Raw genomic sequence first — 15,382 nt, forward strand, 5'->3', positions numbered from 1 at the left:
AGGCGAAGTTTGAAGATGAAATACTATTAGAGCGTCTAATTCATGATGAGCAGGTGAAAGAATTGCTTTCTTCTGGGCTATCAAGTGGTGAAGAAGATGAAGACTAAGAAGAAGAGTTTGAAGACTTGTAATTTTTATTTATTTTAGTAATTAATTTGTAACACGAACCAATCGATCCACTTTCAAGTAATTTTTAGTTTTATTAGTCTTGTTTTATTTATTATTAGTCACGCTTTATTTTTTATTAGTCTTTCAATGACCACTTCATTACATTAACGACAAACATTTTATTATAAAAAAACAACATATTACAAACATTATTAAACATAAAACTTAAAATAACAAACAAGGTTCGTCATTATAATCCCGCTCTCTACAACAATTAAGCCTCGTTACCGACGACGATAGGTGCTTGAGTTGCAGAGTTGGACAACTCTCCCGCTTTCGCTTTCTTGGCGTCCAAAGTTTTTTTTTCACGACAATACTTATTGGTATGCTTTCGGAGAGTGGAGTTAGACCCCGCTTTCAGAAACTTGGCACAATACCTGCACTGTGCCATCTCATGTAAGTCAGTCATAACACAGATCATAATGAACCCAAACCTCGGGGCATATTGGTGTGTTAATGACCATAACAACATTCTCGTTAGTTGCCATTGATTGTCGGTTTGAGCGTAATTGAGATTTAAAGTGTGTTTTAGAGTTTTAAAAGTGGTTTATCAAGTTTTACACCCAACCTAGCTATTTATAGTATGTGTGTACATGTTATATAGTTAAAAACCGGTTCCAACGGTCCAAAACGGCTATATAGCCGTTGGAACCGGTTCTCAAAGACTAGTTTCCTTTTAAATTCAAATACCCAGTGTACCCGATTTTTGGGTATAAACCGGGCCCGGTTCCTACCATACCCGGTTCCAATTGGTTCCCATATTCTTCCACCGGTCGGGTCCGTTTCCTACTCGGTTCTTTACTGGAACCGGTTCCATTTTGTACCCAATAAAAAAAAACTCGGTTCCGAGTTTTCATAATACCCGATTTGTGCACGTCTAATCTATACCATATTTTTAAAACATTACATAGGTTCATGTTAAGAGTTGTTTTATTTTAAGAGTTTTACGAATTTATTCATATGGTACGATACTTTATGCATTTACTTTAAATAATTACAATTTTCTAAAGAGGTAAAATGGTCATTTAATCACTAGCTCTACATTCTTCAATTCACTATATTCAATCTATATTAATAAGTTATAATAAATTGTACTGTATTTATTTCTATACGTGACTTTCTTGTATAGGCTACCGCACTTCTTAGATTTGAAGAATCATGTTACCTCACTCTGGTCAGACTATGTTTTAACAGGACCCACGCTGGCTTCAGAGTTTGGCCTGGACGTTTCCTCGGGAAACCATACCACTGAATGTGATGCAGTTTCGACTAGCAATCAAATGGCTCAAGAACACATTGATTTCATTCAAACGATTCAAACCGAACGATTCGGTTAACAAGCTTAAAAGCTTACAAATACTTTAACTAAAAACAATCAACTGACTAAACAAAAGACTTAACAATCCTATTTATAAATAAAAATAAACATTTGGGTCGGGCCGAGTTATTGGGCCGGATGCTACTACATCAGACTGCCACTTGACAGTCGTGTCATCACAAGAACATAACATATATTATATTAGAGGTTAGTTTATTTTAGCTTTATCTTATTTTTTAAAACTTTTTAACCTTCTTTTTATTTCGTTATTTTGGCCAAATCACTCTTAAATTGCGCGTGCAACTCTCTATACCTTAACATCTAATGACATAAATTTTGTCATGTACAATAATAACAGTGGTCTTGCACAGGTTGGATTAGATGCAACACCAGTCATCACATTATGTGGCGTACAGATGAGCATATGGTACAAAATCAGTATCGTACATGTATCGAAATGAGCATTTCAATACCGGTACCAAGTTTTCAAGAAAATCGAGATTGGGAAATTCTGGATCAGTACCGGTATCGGTATTAACTGAATTTTTGTCTATAATACCAGTACCGAACCATAACCAAATTTTTGGGAAATTCGAGATCGGTACTGGTATCGGTATCATCCCTTACGTAGACGGGTATTCGCGAGATGTTATTGGAGAACTAACACTTAATTTGTCCATTATTTTCTTTCCGTTGGATTAATTTGCTTCTTAAATCCATCAATATTTACTGGGGTATTGTTTCTTTTAGAAAAAAGAAAAGGAATAAAAAGGCATCATGCACACATAAAATCCTGCGGCAATGCGCAGCAACCTACTAGTTATACATTATTTAGATTACAGGTGGTTAAACTAACATTTTCATTTATTTAGATGTTAGTTCAGTTAACTATTTTTTACTATGTGGATAATGTTCTACGTTCATTTGCCATGTCCCATCAATTCTGTAAATACTAATACTATAGTCACACTCTGTGTCTACATATGCTTGCTGCATATGCCCACTGTGTTTCACTAGAGTCCTTGAACATATACACCTTGTTTCTTCTTCCTAACTCGTCTTATTCATGGTAATCCCTACTAGATTTCAAAACCAGTGTTCACTAAACATGGTGAGTTCAAATGTAAACAAACCACTAATAGTATAGGCGCTACAGCAGCCCTCTGTTAGACTTCTACCATGGAACGGACCAAAGACGTAAACAATCACAATTCATGAAGTGGAAGAGAGAAAAGAACGATTTTAACCATTCAATGAAAGTATCCCTAAGGCTAAAGTATGAAGCTTTTGGTTCCTAAATACAGAACAAATTTTAGTCAAAAAGCACGTAGACATTTGATGTAGTGCTTGCCACGTACAAGGGAGAAATATAGTTGATTAAGCAGTTACATAACCACCTTATATATCGTAGTCAACGAAATATGCACATGTCCTCATACGATTTGTGCAATTCTTTACTTGAGATAGTTACTGACTCTCTAAAACACACGCACAAAAAAGACCCTAAAAAAGGTTATCCTGACTCACACCGATCTTTTACATGAAAAATTACTAGAAAAGAAACCTAACAAGTTAGTCATATATAGCTTAATAAAGAGTTCCCATCACATCTATTAATAAAAATTCCACAATCTATGATATTACATGATATAAGCAGTCAACAGTTAAGTTCATTGTAAGGGTACAAAAGTGAGGAATCCTGATTTAAAATTTTGGGGGAAATTTTTGGATGTTTTAGAGAAGCAAACCTTCTGTTTTGGCATAATACAAAACTGCTGCAAGTAACATGATAAACAATATGATCCATATATTCAACCCTGCAACAACAACAAAAGGTATGAATATAAACAAAACAAAATCATTGGTTGATATGAGAATAGGGAAGGGTAAAATAACATATGAAATTAACTATTCGGGTCAAACAGAGTCAAAAAAGATGAAAAGAAATGTACCGCTTTTCTTGGTTTCTTTAATTTGCGTCACCCTTGCACTTGAATCCAAAGAAGCAGATACCAAAGCTCTGAATTAAAACAAAAACCTTCATCAACATATTATATAGAAAACAAAAGCAAGCTCTAACTGACAAAATCAAACTAAAAAAGAAAATTAACCTTGAATCACGTGAGAATGCTAGTGCTGTTACAAGGCCCAAATGCGCCTTTTTCACTACAGTATGCACCTTCATACTAGCATTCAATATATAAATGTCTCCTTGTATTGTACCACTATCAAAATTGAATAAAAAATTAGTCCTCTACAACAAACACAAAAAAAAGATGTTAAATAATTAAGACTTACATGGCAAGAAACTTCCCATCATCTGATACATCAAACGCAGAAATTGGGTCCCGCACGATGTGCTTTGAGCTAATTCGCCTCCATGTTGTCGTGTTCCACTTAACAATACTTCCTCCTCGATCTATCCAAGTTGAAAAACAAGCCCTGATTATGCCATACTAATAATATAATAATTATATTTAACAATAACTAACAAGAGTGGAGATTCACCTCGCATTGCAGTGATATATAGAACTTGATCATTCACATGGTTTTGTGAAAACCTACAAAATCCAAAAACCTCATCCTGAAAAGAACATATAAAACAGGTTAGTTATATACCAGAATATTATTGAAGCGCATAAAATTCTGAACATTTTACATTTTCTTTAGGTAAAGAAGCTTTAAGTGTTGATGATGAGAGATCCCAAACTCTACCAGGGCCACCACTTCCCACAGATACAAGAAACTTCCCATCAGGACTGCAACATACATATTAACAAACTTTGACTTCATACAACTGACTTTTTTTATATGATTATGAATTCACTAATTCAGCAATCATTGAACCTGAAATCAAGATTCTTGATGGAGGTATGAGCATCGGGTACATCAACAAGTGATTCCATTGTAGGCCATTTAAACGCCCTCAATTTCCCATCCTGTACTGCACACCATAACTCGGTAGTTAAAACTTAAAACCATATATTATTATCCAAAAGTCGAACTGATATAAACCTACCTCACTGCCTAGGGCGAGCAACGAACCATCATGGTTAAAAGTAACGGCTAACTGCTGTCCAATATGTTCCAAATCATAAAGGACTTTTTCAGACTGCTTTAGAGTTAAAGTCAACTTGTTTTCAATATTAGTTGTTTCCCATTCAAACCATCTGCACACCAAGAGTTTGAAAGGTTACCGTATATCGTCAAGTTAAGCTACTAATTACATCAGTAAACAAATATTATAAACTTGTAAGTGTAACTTGATTTCAAATTAAATGGCTACCTGCAACTCTTTGGCAAGGAACATATTACACCTTCACCACCAGGATGAACAGCCATTCTATAAGGAAGATCATCATCAGTCCCAAACTTGCTTACCTGTTACAAAAACTCATAAATTGATCAATAGGGTTTTGCCTGAGCACAATCTTGGTGTATAGATTTTCTAGGAACCAATAGACAACATAGAAACTTTCAAGGGGACTTGGGCTACCATATTCATGTCTCCCCGCTCTCTTATTTGTTACTACCTAGGTTTTAAAAACCACGCCTGACACTGCCTGAGGTGTCGCTTCTAACTTGATGATATACAAGGTTTACAAAAATCACACCTGACTAGGTGAGTCGCAAAATGTGCACAAAAAGCATCACGAAGCACGCTTCATGTACATGAAGGTTTTATGCAACAGAATGCTGTACATATTGGTTATTTACATAATAAACCATCCATAAAGCTTACTTATGGCTAAATTGGGGTAGCTGGTGCTAAAAAATTACGAGTAATATAAAAAGGATTATATAAACAAACTGCGCCTTGCGCCTCGGCCCGGGACTCTATCGCCTCGTGGTTTTCAAAAGCAAGGTTACTATTATAGTGTTGTCACCATTTTGTGCTTTCAGTGGTTTATTGCTACTATTCTTAGTACCATAAGTTTATGTAGCTGAAGTCTCAGCTTGCTATGATATGTTGCTTAGTCAAATAAAACATGTCATCAATATATGACCTCTGTTGTTGTATATCATGAAATGCGTAATATAGGTAAAAACAGGAGCTTACAGGCTGATCGGAAAGCGAATCGGAAGCCGGATCAAAGAGGGAGATTACAAGAGCATTAGGGATTCCACTTCGACCTTCACCACCACCACCAGAGAAAATGACGTAATTAGGTTTATCATCATCACCACCAGCAGCAGCAGTAGCAGCAAGTTGTTGATCATCTTCTTCAACCTTTGCTTCTTTCTCAGATGATGATAATAATAATCCGATTACATTGCGAGGGATAAAGGAAGCTCCGTAGAAAGGAACGCCGTACTTCTTACAATTCGCCATTTCTTAATCTTAATCTTAACCAAATAAATGTGCTGTTGAACTGAAACGGATCTGATGAACCCTAATTTTGGATTATCGATCGATTGGATCAACGCTTACTGGTAATTTGCAGGATTATATATGGAATTGAAACGAATTGCTTACCAATGGAAAGATCGAGATTATGAATTATGAAATTCGAAGAAAACGGAATCGAATCCAAGCGTTTCGTTTGGTGAGTCCACGATCAACAAAGAAATTATTATTATTATTATTATTAATATAATTATATAAATATCTATCTACCTATTTCAACTACTTTTTCCAAACCTCTCGTTTTTAGTCCCTCAAGTTTTTGTAAGCTTCACTCTATGTTTATTATTAGCATGGCTGGGTGAGCTGAGAAGGCCTCAGATTTATCCACACATGACAACCAATCAAAATAAAACCTGATTCATTGGCGGCGGTGAAGTACCCGAATCACTGATTTCTTCAACACATACGAATCTCCAACACACGTGTTCTCTGGATGAACCTCAGCTACCCGAATAAGCCCAAGTTGCCCTTAGAGGTGATGCATTTGTTGCAGCAACCCATTTTTAAATGTCGAGCTTTGCAATACATACATACATACATTTCTAAACAATGAGAATCCTGAATACGCATACACATCTAGTAATCACATTAATCCATTAACTAAAGACTACACCATTTTTATGCGGTTTATACCTTTATATCAGTCTACGCCTAACGTATAATGTCTTGTACATGCATATACTATAACATATAATTGTCTATACAAGCGTATACCTAACATACAATGCCTTATATGGGCATTGATTGTAAGTTTCTACAATGCTTAGACCATCAACAATGCAACCATGTGTCCTTCCCATCTACCCATTGCCACATAAGCTACTCAACATCAAAACTTCTTCTTTACAAGGATCATGTGGGTTCCACATCTCCTCTCACAAAACACCATTTCCTTCTCCCTTTTTAAGCTCTTGGCTAAGGGCTCTTTCCATTCTCTCTCATCCATGTCATAAGCCATATCATCAAAGACAACTAAGGGCCTCCTTTTTTCCCTTTGCATTGGAGATGGTCTTAGTATTGCTATATAACTTTACATGTGTATAACTATAATATCAAATCACATCATATCAATAAAGAGTTTATTAGTAACACAAGAGGTGTTCGTAAAGATCCTTTTTACGAAAAAAGAAAACCCTGTCATTTTAGTCTATATACAGTTAGAGTTAGTTATACACAAAAATGGTCATGTTAATTAATCACTTTTGCTCTCAGACCATGAGTAGTCATAAAACCTCACCTTCAGATATTATGCGTCATGTGGCGCCTAGTCAGAGTTATAGCTTTTTACCAAAACATGGTGTAGTCATAAAGAGCCACCCCCAGGCATTATGCGCCACGTGGTGCCCAGTCACTTCTACACTTTTTGTTTTTTTTAAGAATAATCAAATAAAAATAATATTTTATCAAATAAATATTACATTAAAATAAAAAAAACTTTCATTGACTACATTTTGAAGCATGCTAATTTATTAAATTGACTAGTTTTAGAATATTCGTCTGATAGTGTAATTTCAAACTTTCGTTACATACATGATACCAAAACAAACAAGTGGAGGGTAAAAGAGTCTTTTTGATATCTCCCCAAAACAAACTTTCGTTACCTACTTTCGTTTAAGAGTTTTAAAAGCCACCTTCACATTATCTTCTTCTTCTTCTTCTTCTTCTTCGGGGGTGTTTGGGATTGCTTATTTTCACCAACTTATAACTTATAAACTTATTGAAAAGTGATAAGGTGTTTGGGATTGCTTATATTGTGATAGAAAAAGTTCATTAAGTTATACTTTTGTAACTTATTTGTTAGAATAAATATATTTATATATTTATTTATGGCCCGTATGATTATTTATATTATTATAATTGATCAAATAATATCATAAGCCTTATTAGATAATAGGTAAAAGCTTGATGGACGCTTTTACCCTTAAGACTAATTAAAAGGTTTCCCCTTGGGTGTATATATATAGAGAGATAATTAGAGAGTCTAAGGTTGGTTAATTGGCTAATCATAACACCTCAGAGTCACCCCACAACTCTCTCTCTCAAATCGTGTTCATCAAGAACACATAACTCCATCCTAACCGATACACCCTAAAGGGGAACCGAATCAGATTAAGAAGATGTCGATCTCCAACATCACTGGATTATCAGGTATTACATCCTTACTCGTTTCCATTATATCATCAAATAGAAGAAACTGATCAACATTATTAACTTAATGAAAAATTATAAGGAGGCAAAATAAGGAATCCCAAACACCCCCCTTCATATCTCACCAACAATGGCAACAATAGCCCTAACCCTATCCAACACCTTCCTCCACAGAAAACTCACCATCACCACCATCCATCTAAAAGATCTAACCTTCACACCACCACCATGATAGTTGGTAATTTAATATTTGTTTTTTTTAATTTCCGTGCCTTATCCGCGTTATCTACAAAACGCCCAAAAAAGAAAAAACCCAAAACGCCGGATGGGGGCGGTGTTCCCCGGCGTTTTGGGCCAAAACGCGCCCCCAAAACGTTGCAGTACGCTTGTTCTCAGTGACAGCCAGTAGCATGTGTCATAATTGACATAAATTTAAGCCACTTTTATGTCATCTGGCACATATCTTACCAAATTCTATACTTTTAGCGTAAATGTTGTCACGTGTCTTGTTATGATTGGGTTTTTAGCAAAAACCCCCCAAATTATTAAATAAATTTACACTCACACGTGTTATAAATGTGTGACTAAGCCATTTGTCACTATATGTTTTGTTATTGATACATGTGTGTTTTTATGTTGTATGTTTTGGAGTCAGAGATCTCTTTGGAAATGGCCTTTCTATCCTCATGGTCACGGATGAAGGCAAGGTTTATCTACATCACACTATACCAATAGCTTTTGTTATTTGTGAGATTTACTGGATACGTTGTTGTACACTAACACGTATTGTGCGTGTTTTATTATAATCGTTCACTTGTTTTACTCAACTTTAAAAAAAAAAAAAATAAAGTAGTGTTTGCATTCTAGAGAGGTGTTCTTCACGTTAAACATGTAGACTGTTATTAGTTTTTGATAAAATATTTGGTTTTTAATTCTCTAAATATGACGTGTGCTATTTCAAATATTGTATTTGGGTCAATGTTTCATAGAAAAAGATTTTGATTCCTTGATTCCGCCACAAATAACAACCTTAATACAACATCAAAGTTTCACTTAAAAACCATTCAAATCCCACATCCTCAACGTAAAACCGAAATAGCATACTGCTGATCACCCACAAAAAGATACCGAGTCCCCTCTTCAACCACCATCAGCCCGTCTTCATTCGCGGTCCTAAAATGCTCACACGGGCTCACAACAAACTCAACTTCACTTCTGTCACCCGCATTCGTCGTCACACTCTCAAAACCAACCAACTGCTTCATCGGCTTCCCATTCACAACATCATTTTGCTTCACAAACATCAAAACCGCGTGTTTCCCATCCATTTCCCCGTTATTATGCACCCGCACTGTTGCTGAAATCTTGGCCTTTTCACATGACTCGGTCTCTGTATCGGTAACTGATGTGTAACGAACCGAGTCTGAGTTTTGAAGTGTGGTGCCCGTTGTTGAGATTTGAGATAAAGAGAGTTTGTTTTGTGTTACGGATACGAATTCGTATCGGTACTTTGTGTAGCTGAGCCCGTATCCGAACCGGTAGACTTTTGGGCCCGTGTAGAAACGGTATGTTCGGCCTGGATAGCCCGAAGACGGGTCGGGCCTCATTCGCATGTCGGTCATCGGTATCTTGACAAATTGTCTTGGGTACCATGTCATAGGTAATTTCCCTCCTGCAAACACAAGTTTAGGTGGGACCCACAAAAATAAAGTATATTGGTTTTTTATGATACGTTACCTGGATTATTATCACCAAAAATAGTTTGCGCAAGCGCAATGCCACCCGCTTCACCGGGATACCCACCCCACAAGATCCCACCGATCTTCGGATCCCGTTTAGCAAACGAAATATCCACCGGGCCACCACATATCATAACCAAAACCACCGGTCTCTTAGCGGCTTTAGCAACCGCAGTGATCAAAGCCCGTTGCTGACCCGGAAGCACCAAATCCACCCGATCAAAATCCTCCCGTTCCTGACCTTGATCCAAACCCATAAACAAAACCACATAATCCGCCTTCTTAGCCACCTCGACCGCCTCGTTAATATTAGCCGACGTACAGTTAACAAAGTTGCACCCTTGGTGATATTGCGTGTTTGCAACATAACCTTGAAGTGCTTTGAGTGGTTCAATAGATTTGCACGGTGGGCCCGCGTAGTTCCCAACAAGTGTGTGTGCTGAGTTGGCGTTCGGGCCGATAACAGCTAATGATGAGATGGTTTTTTTTAATGGGAGGAGTTTGGCTAAATTTTTTAAAAGGACAATGCCGCTTCGTGCAGCCTCGAGGGCTAGGTCCTGGTGCGGTTTGGAGCAGACTACGTTCGGACCAATTGAGCCGTATGGGAGTGAACTCGGATTCCCATTGAACAAGCCGAGCCTCATTCGCATAGTGAAAAGGTTGGTTAGGGCTCGGTCTATGTCGGATTCTAGAAGCTTCTTCTTTTGGACTGCTGATTTTGTGTGGTTCTTTAAGTATGTACCACAGTTTACATCCATGCCTGTAATTTTTCATAAAATAAGATATTCTGTCAAATTCTTCATATAACAATGTTTTAGTTTTTTTTTATATATAGTTGGGCAAAAATGAAAAATACAAAGCAATTATTTTAGGGGTCATGTGTATGGACCAAATGTCTCTTATGTTGACTTGCCATGCGCAATAGGTGGACCAAACAACTAACATGGTCCAAATTTGTGAACAAATGCAACCACAGAAGATAAAGATGTTAATAGATCTAAGTTTGTAGTATATGATATAATGTGTATTACTATATTATATAAATGCATATTAAGAAGTTACGGTATATGTTAGATAAAGATAAAAACACATAGAAGATCTAATGCTTGTATAGTATTATTATTATTTTATAAAATGAAAGTCCTTAATATATCTGAGATCTGAGATAAAGATAAAAACACAGAGTGAGACAACAGATCTTGTGGCTTATAATATTGTGTGATACATTAAGATCCTATGATACATGTGAGATAAAGATAGAAACACAAAGAATGAGACAATAAATCTCATGTGTGTTATACTATATTATACAAATACAGTAAAAGCCTATAATACATGTGAGGTACAGAGAAAACACAGAGAATGAGACAGATCTAGTGCTTGTATATGTTATACGATAAAAGCTTGTAAATAATGTGAGATAAAGACAAAACAAAGACAATAGATTTGGCGTGTTTAGTACTATATAGTAAAAACAGATCTACTGCTTGTATAATGCTATATATTATACGATAAAAGCCTTAATTAATGTGAGATAAAGATAAAACAGACACGATATATATCGCGCATAGTAAAAACCGAAAGCATGTGTTATACAAGATTGAGAAAACCATGTTTAAGTTATAGAATATCATGCAACCTTTTGTGTAAAAAAGATAGAAAGAAATAATGTTGGAAGGATTAAATTTATAAGCATTAAAGTCCTAATCTTCAATCAAGCATGATATATCAATTGCTTAAGGGGCCATCCATTTATTATACTTATTTCCGGGTCCTATTTCGTAAAAATTCAATTCATTCCATAAAATGTCTAAATGTAATATGTATAAAGTAGGGGTCGTTTTGTTAAATAATAATAAAATAATTAAAAGATATACATACAGACATACAATACCTGCTTTAAGCACTTCTGCAACTGCATCTTCTGGTGTTTTGGCATATTTATGAACGTCGTATATGATCGATACTGCATCACAATCTGAAGTAATGTACCTAAACAAATATGTGAAATTACCAGCATGCCCATATAATTTCACGTTAACTAACAAATATGCCTATTAGTCACGTTAACTATAAAACAATAATGGGCAAAAAATGTAACTTTCTATTAAAAAATCCCATATAATTTCATTATGTAAGTAAATAATTAAAACCAAAAGAACTGTTTTTAAGCCTCGTGTCATGTAGCGGACCAAAAATGTCGGTCACAATTCATTAATCTGGAGAAAGAAAGATCTCAGTCATATTCAAATATGATCCAAAACGTGTGGGTCTAGTTTTGATGATTTTATCTATTTAGGATTTTTAGAAAAATTACCCTTGAAAACCCCATTGCTTTCGAGCAATATTGGTCAAGAGATTCTGATCAGCACAGTTTGGTACTCCATTCACACGGTTGTAAGCGCACATGATTCCACTAGCTCGGGCATGTTGTATGCAGCTTTGGAAGGGTGGTTGATACGTGTCCGCAAGATCTTGCTTCGTCACCTATGTTTACACAGAGACCCGCGTAAATGCATAATGCATACGCACTAGGTAAAAGTTCATATATCTTTTTCGCGATTCTCAACATATTATTGATTCATAAATCATCATGTATACTTTAATAATACTATTTTATATATGTAATTATCTATTTTTAGTAATGGGTGTGACCCAGTATTGTTTTTTTCTTTTTATCAAAAATCCATAAAAGGGTTTTTTTCTTATGATAATACTGTTTTATATGTGAAATTATCTCATTTTAGTCATGGGTTGTGGCCCAGTATTGTTTTTATTCTTTTTTCAACTATACACACACAATGGGAAGTTCAAAATTGTTTCTCTCTTTATAATTTTATATTATAACTAAAAAGACTCCAAAAACAAAAAGATACCACCCACTCACCTTGCAAATGCACAAAATCCGGTACAAAGCATAATTTTTTCATTATATTACAGAATTATATAAAGATATGTATTCAATCACACATCTCTAGAAAAAAGAATAATTTCTTGAAAATAACATTTATTTTTAATCTTTGACTTAAATTATTCTTTGACTTGTCCTTATTAGCTTCTATAGTGTTCATTAGTTGAAATCGACAGTGTAAACTCTATTAGCGCGTATAGTCATAAAAAAATCGGTTCAAATCATTAGACCGCTAAAATTGGCCAAAACAAACTGCCTGGTTTGGTTTAATTTGTTGTTTTCCAAAAGAACCAGACCGTAACATCTATAAAGCATCTATAAAACGTAGAGCATTATAACGTGAAGCTTGAAACGGTGAAAGAGCACACGAATAAAACTACAAGGGGGATAAAGTGAAAATAACTAACCTTAGCATCATAACCAAATCTATTAACACCTTTCCAATGATCCAAATCATATGCAGTGAAATGCTTGCAACAGGCAGAAGCCTGAAGATGTCCATCTTTAAGCCCTCCACCTTGGAAAGTGTCACCTTGCACCCCTCTGACATAAGAGATTGCGTATTTGCCACTGACCAACGGGTCTTCGCCAGGTGTCTCTTGACCTCTACCCCACCTTGGGTCCCTAAACACATTTATGTTTGGGGCCCAAAATGTCATTCCATGTGCTTGCCCTTGATTATAAACTGCTCTTGCCTCTAATCCAATTGCCTTCAAAAGGTGTAATTTTATATTTTTAGAATATTTGTTAACAATTTATAAATGATATATGCATACATATATTTTATATTTTTGATAAGGTTAAAAAGTTTTTGGAAAAAGCCACAAATCATGGTTTTTTAAAATAACTATTTGAAAAAACCAATAAGTCAATAAGTTGTTTTAAACTTAACCCCAAACATGCCCCTAGACACACCTGCACACCAACATGTGACTAGTGTTAAATAAAAGATCAAATAAATTGTCACCATAACAGTGTGATTACATGAAATCAATTAAATTGTGACCATAACGGTGTGATCAAATAAATTAAGCAGAGAAGGTATATAAGATTTTAGGATTACATAACAGTGTGTTACAATTTAAGCATGTAACCATATTTTGCATTTCGTATATGCATTTATATGGTTCTAATTGTCACTTAAGTAAAAAATGATTTTATATATACCTAATAAATAAGTAACTGTGTACGCACGTGTCACAACTAATGGAGAAAAGATTTTTTTTTCCACACTTCCTTTATTTCATCCAGCATAATATAGTAACTTATATGAAATATGTGGCTTCAAATATATTAAATTATTAGTCAGTAACTCATACATAATTCCAGTCATATTTTATCTCAAAATATTGTTTTATAACTCCTAAATCTTATTACTACCTATTTAAGATTATTTTTATTTAATTTTTATTTAACATTGTGTAACACACGAGCTTTCAATCTATCAAGTAAACATAAAAGAGTTTGTTTTTCCAAATCTAAAATAAACATCTCGGACATATAAAAATTAGTTAAAATAATTTATTTTGAAACAAAAAATAATAATAAATAATATAATTATAATACGCCTAAAAACGAAATTATTATATTAAACATCCAAACATAAAAAGTGTAGTCATCATTAAACAACAAATATTCGAACTGGGTATTTATCAAATTTAATTATTAACAAATAATTACAAAAGAATAAAAATAACCAAAACAAATAATAAAAACCAGTACCGAGTTAACTCAACTCACCTGACCGATTCGATACCACAATCTAGCATCAAAAGAAGCAGCGGTAAGAATAACTTGTGGGAAATTAGTGGCGGACTTAATAGTGCCGTTAAAGAATATACCGTAACCGGAGTTAGAAACGCCGTGTAAGGCCTCCGACCACCACTCATAAGCCGGAATACCGAGTCGTGGAATCGGTGGGGCGGTGTTGACGAGTTGCAAGACCTTCTCGTCTAATGTGAGTCGTGAGACGAGGTCTTTGACTCGGGTGGAGATGGGTAGTGTGGGTTTGCAGAATGGGTACGAGTGGGTGGCGGGGTTGGATGAGTCACAGGCGAATGGTGGCTGAGTTGACTCAGTGAGTATGAATGTGAGTGTGAGACATAGGATTAGTGGTGTAGTGAAGTGTCTCATTGTGTGTTTTGAAGTACTGACAGACTGGTGTTCTAGGAGTTATAAAGAGGGATAAAAGTGAAGAGTTTGAGGTTAAAGACTAAAATGCCCTTTATACTTTATGAAATAATTTAGGTTGATTTTGTTTAATTTTTGTTAAAAAATTATTATCCAATGGCCAGGAACATGACAGATGATCCGGGTTCGAATCCTGATTCCGACCGAATTTTACCAGAGCATTAAAACATGTCGTGCCTTCGGGCGGGGTGAGCCAACTGGGTTTTACCGGGAACGCCAAGCCAAACTCGGTTGCCAGCGTGGATCCCGATCATATCAATATAGTTGGCCTGAGTGGGGTGGCAGGGCGCGACGTGTTCGCGCAGTGAGATAGCTTAACTGTGAAAGTCACCATTCGAAAAAATAAATTACTAAATTTTAAAATGTAAAAGGTATATTATAACATAAGGTGGTTTTTACTTTCAAACTAGCTTAATCCTTTTGACAAACCAAATATGTCATCAATCTTCTTACTCACGCTAACATGAGTGATTCTAAACCGGTAATCACAGCAAGATGAG

General features: G+C 35.4%; 2 protein-coding genes across 2 annotated transcripts; both read right to left on the reverse strand.

Moving 5' to 3' along the window:
• Positions 1-3,174: 3,174 nt before the first annotated feature.
• On the reverse strand, positions 3,175-5,826 carry LOC143634898 (SEC12-like protein 2). The gene is made up of 10 exons (XM_077102861.1): positions 5,547-5,826; positions 4,773-4,867; positions 4,506-4,656; positions 4,334-4,425; positions 4,146-4,245; positions 3,995-4,070; positions 3,785-3,905; positions 3,598-3,711; positions 3,439-3,506; positions 3,175-3,303 (listed from the first exon to the last, which is right to left on the reverse strand). The coding sequence occupies exons 1-10, from the start codon at positions 5,817-5,819 to the stop codon at positions 3,221-3,223; spliced, it is 1,173 nt and encodes a 390-aa protein (XP_076958976.1). The 5' UTR covers positions 5,820-5,826; the 3' UTR covers positions 3,175-3,220.
• Positions 5,827-9,120: 3,294 nt separating this feature from the next.
• On the reverse strand, positions 9,121-14,833 carry LOC143634921 (putative beta-D-xylosidase 7). The gene is made up of 6 exons (XM_077102878.1): positions 14,433-14,833; positions 13,100-13,402; positions 12,099-12,268; positions 11,676-11,773; positions 9,780-10,541; positions 9,121-9,714 (listed from the first exon to the last, which is right to left on the reverse strand). The coding sequence occupies exons 1-6, from the start codon at positions 14,823-14,825 to the stop codon at positions 9,122-9,124; spliced, it is 2,319 nt and encodes a 772-aa protein (XP_076958993.1). The 5' UTR covers positions 14,826-14,833; the 3' UTR covers position 9,121.
• Between the last annotated feature and the right edge of the window lie 549 nt (positions 14,834-15,382).

The sequence above is a fragment of the Bidens hawaiensis genome, unplaced genomic scaffold, assembly GCF_021521415.1.
Source record: "Bidens hawaiensis isolate Kalapana, Puna unplaced genomic scaffold, B.hawaiensis_p1.1 tig00007270_1, whole genome shotgun sequence".
NCBI classification, from domain to species: domain Eukaryota; kingdom Viridiplantae; phylum Streptophyta; class Magnoliopsida; order Asterales; family Asteraceae; genus Bidens; species Bidens hawaiensis.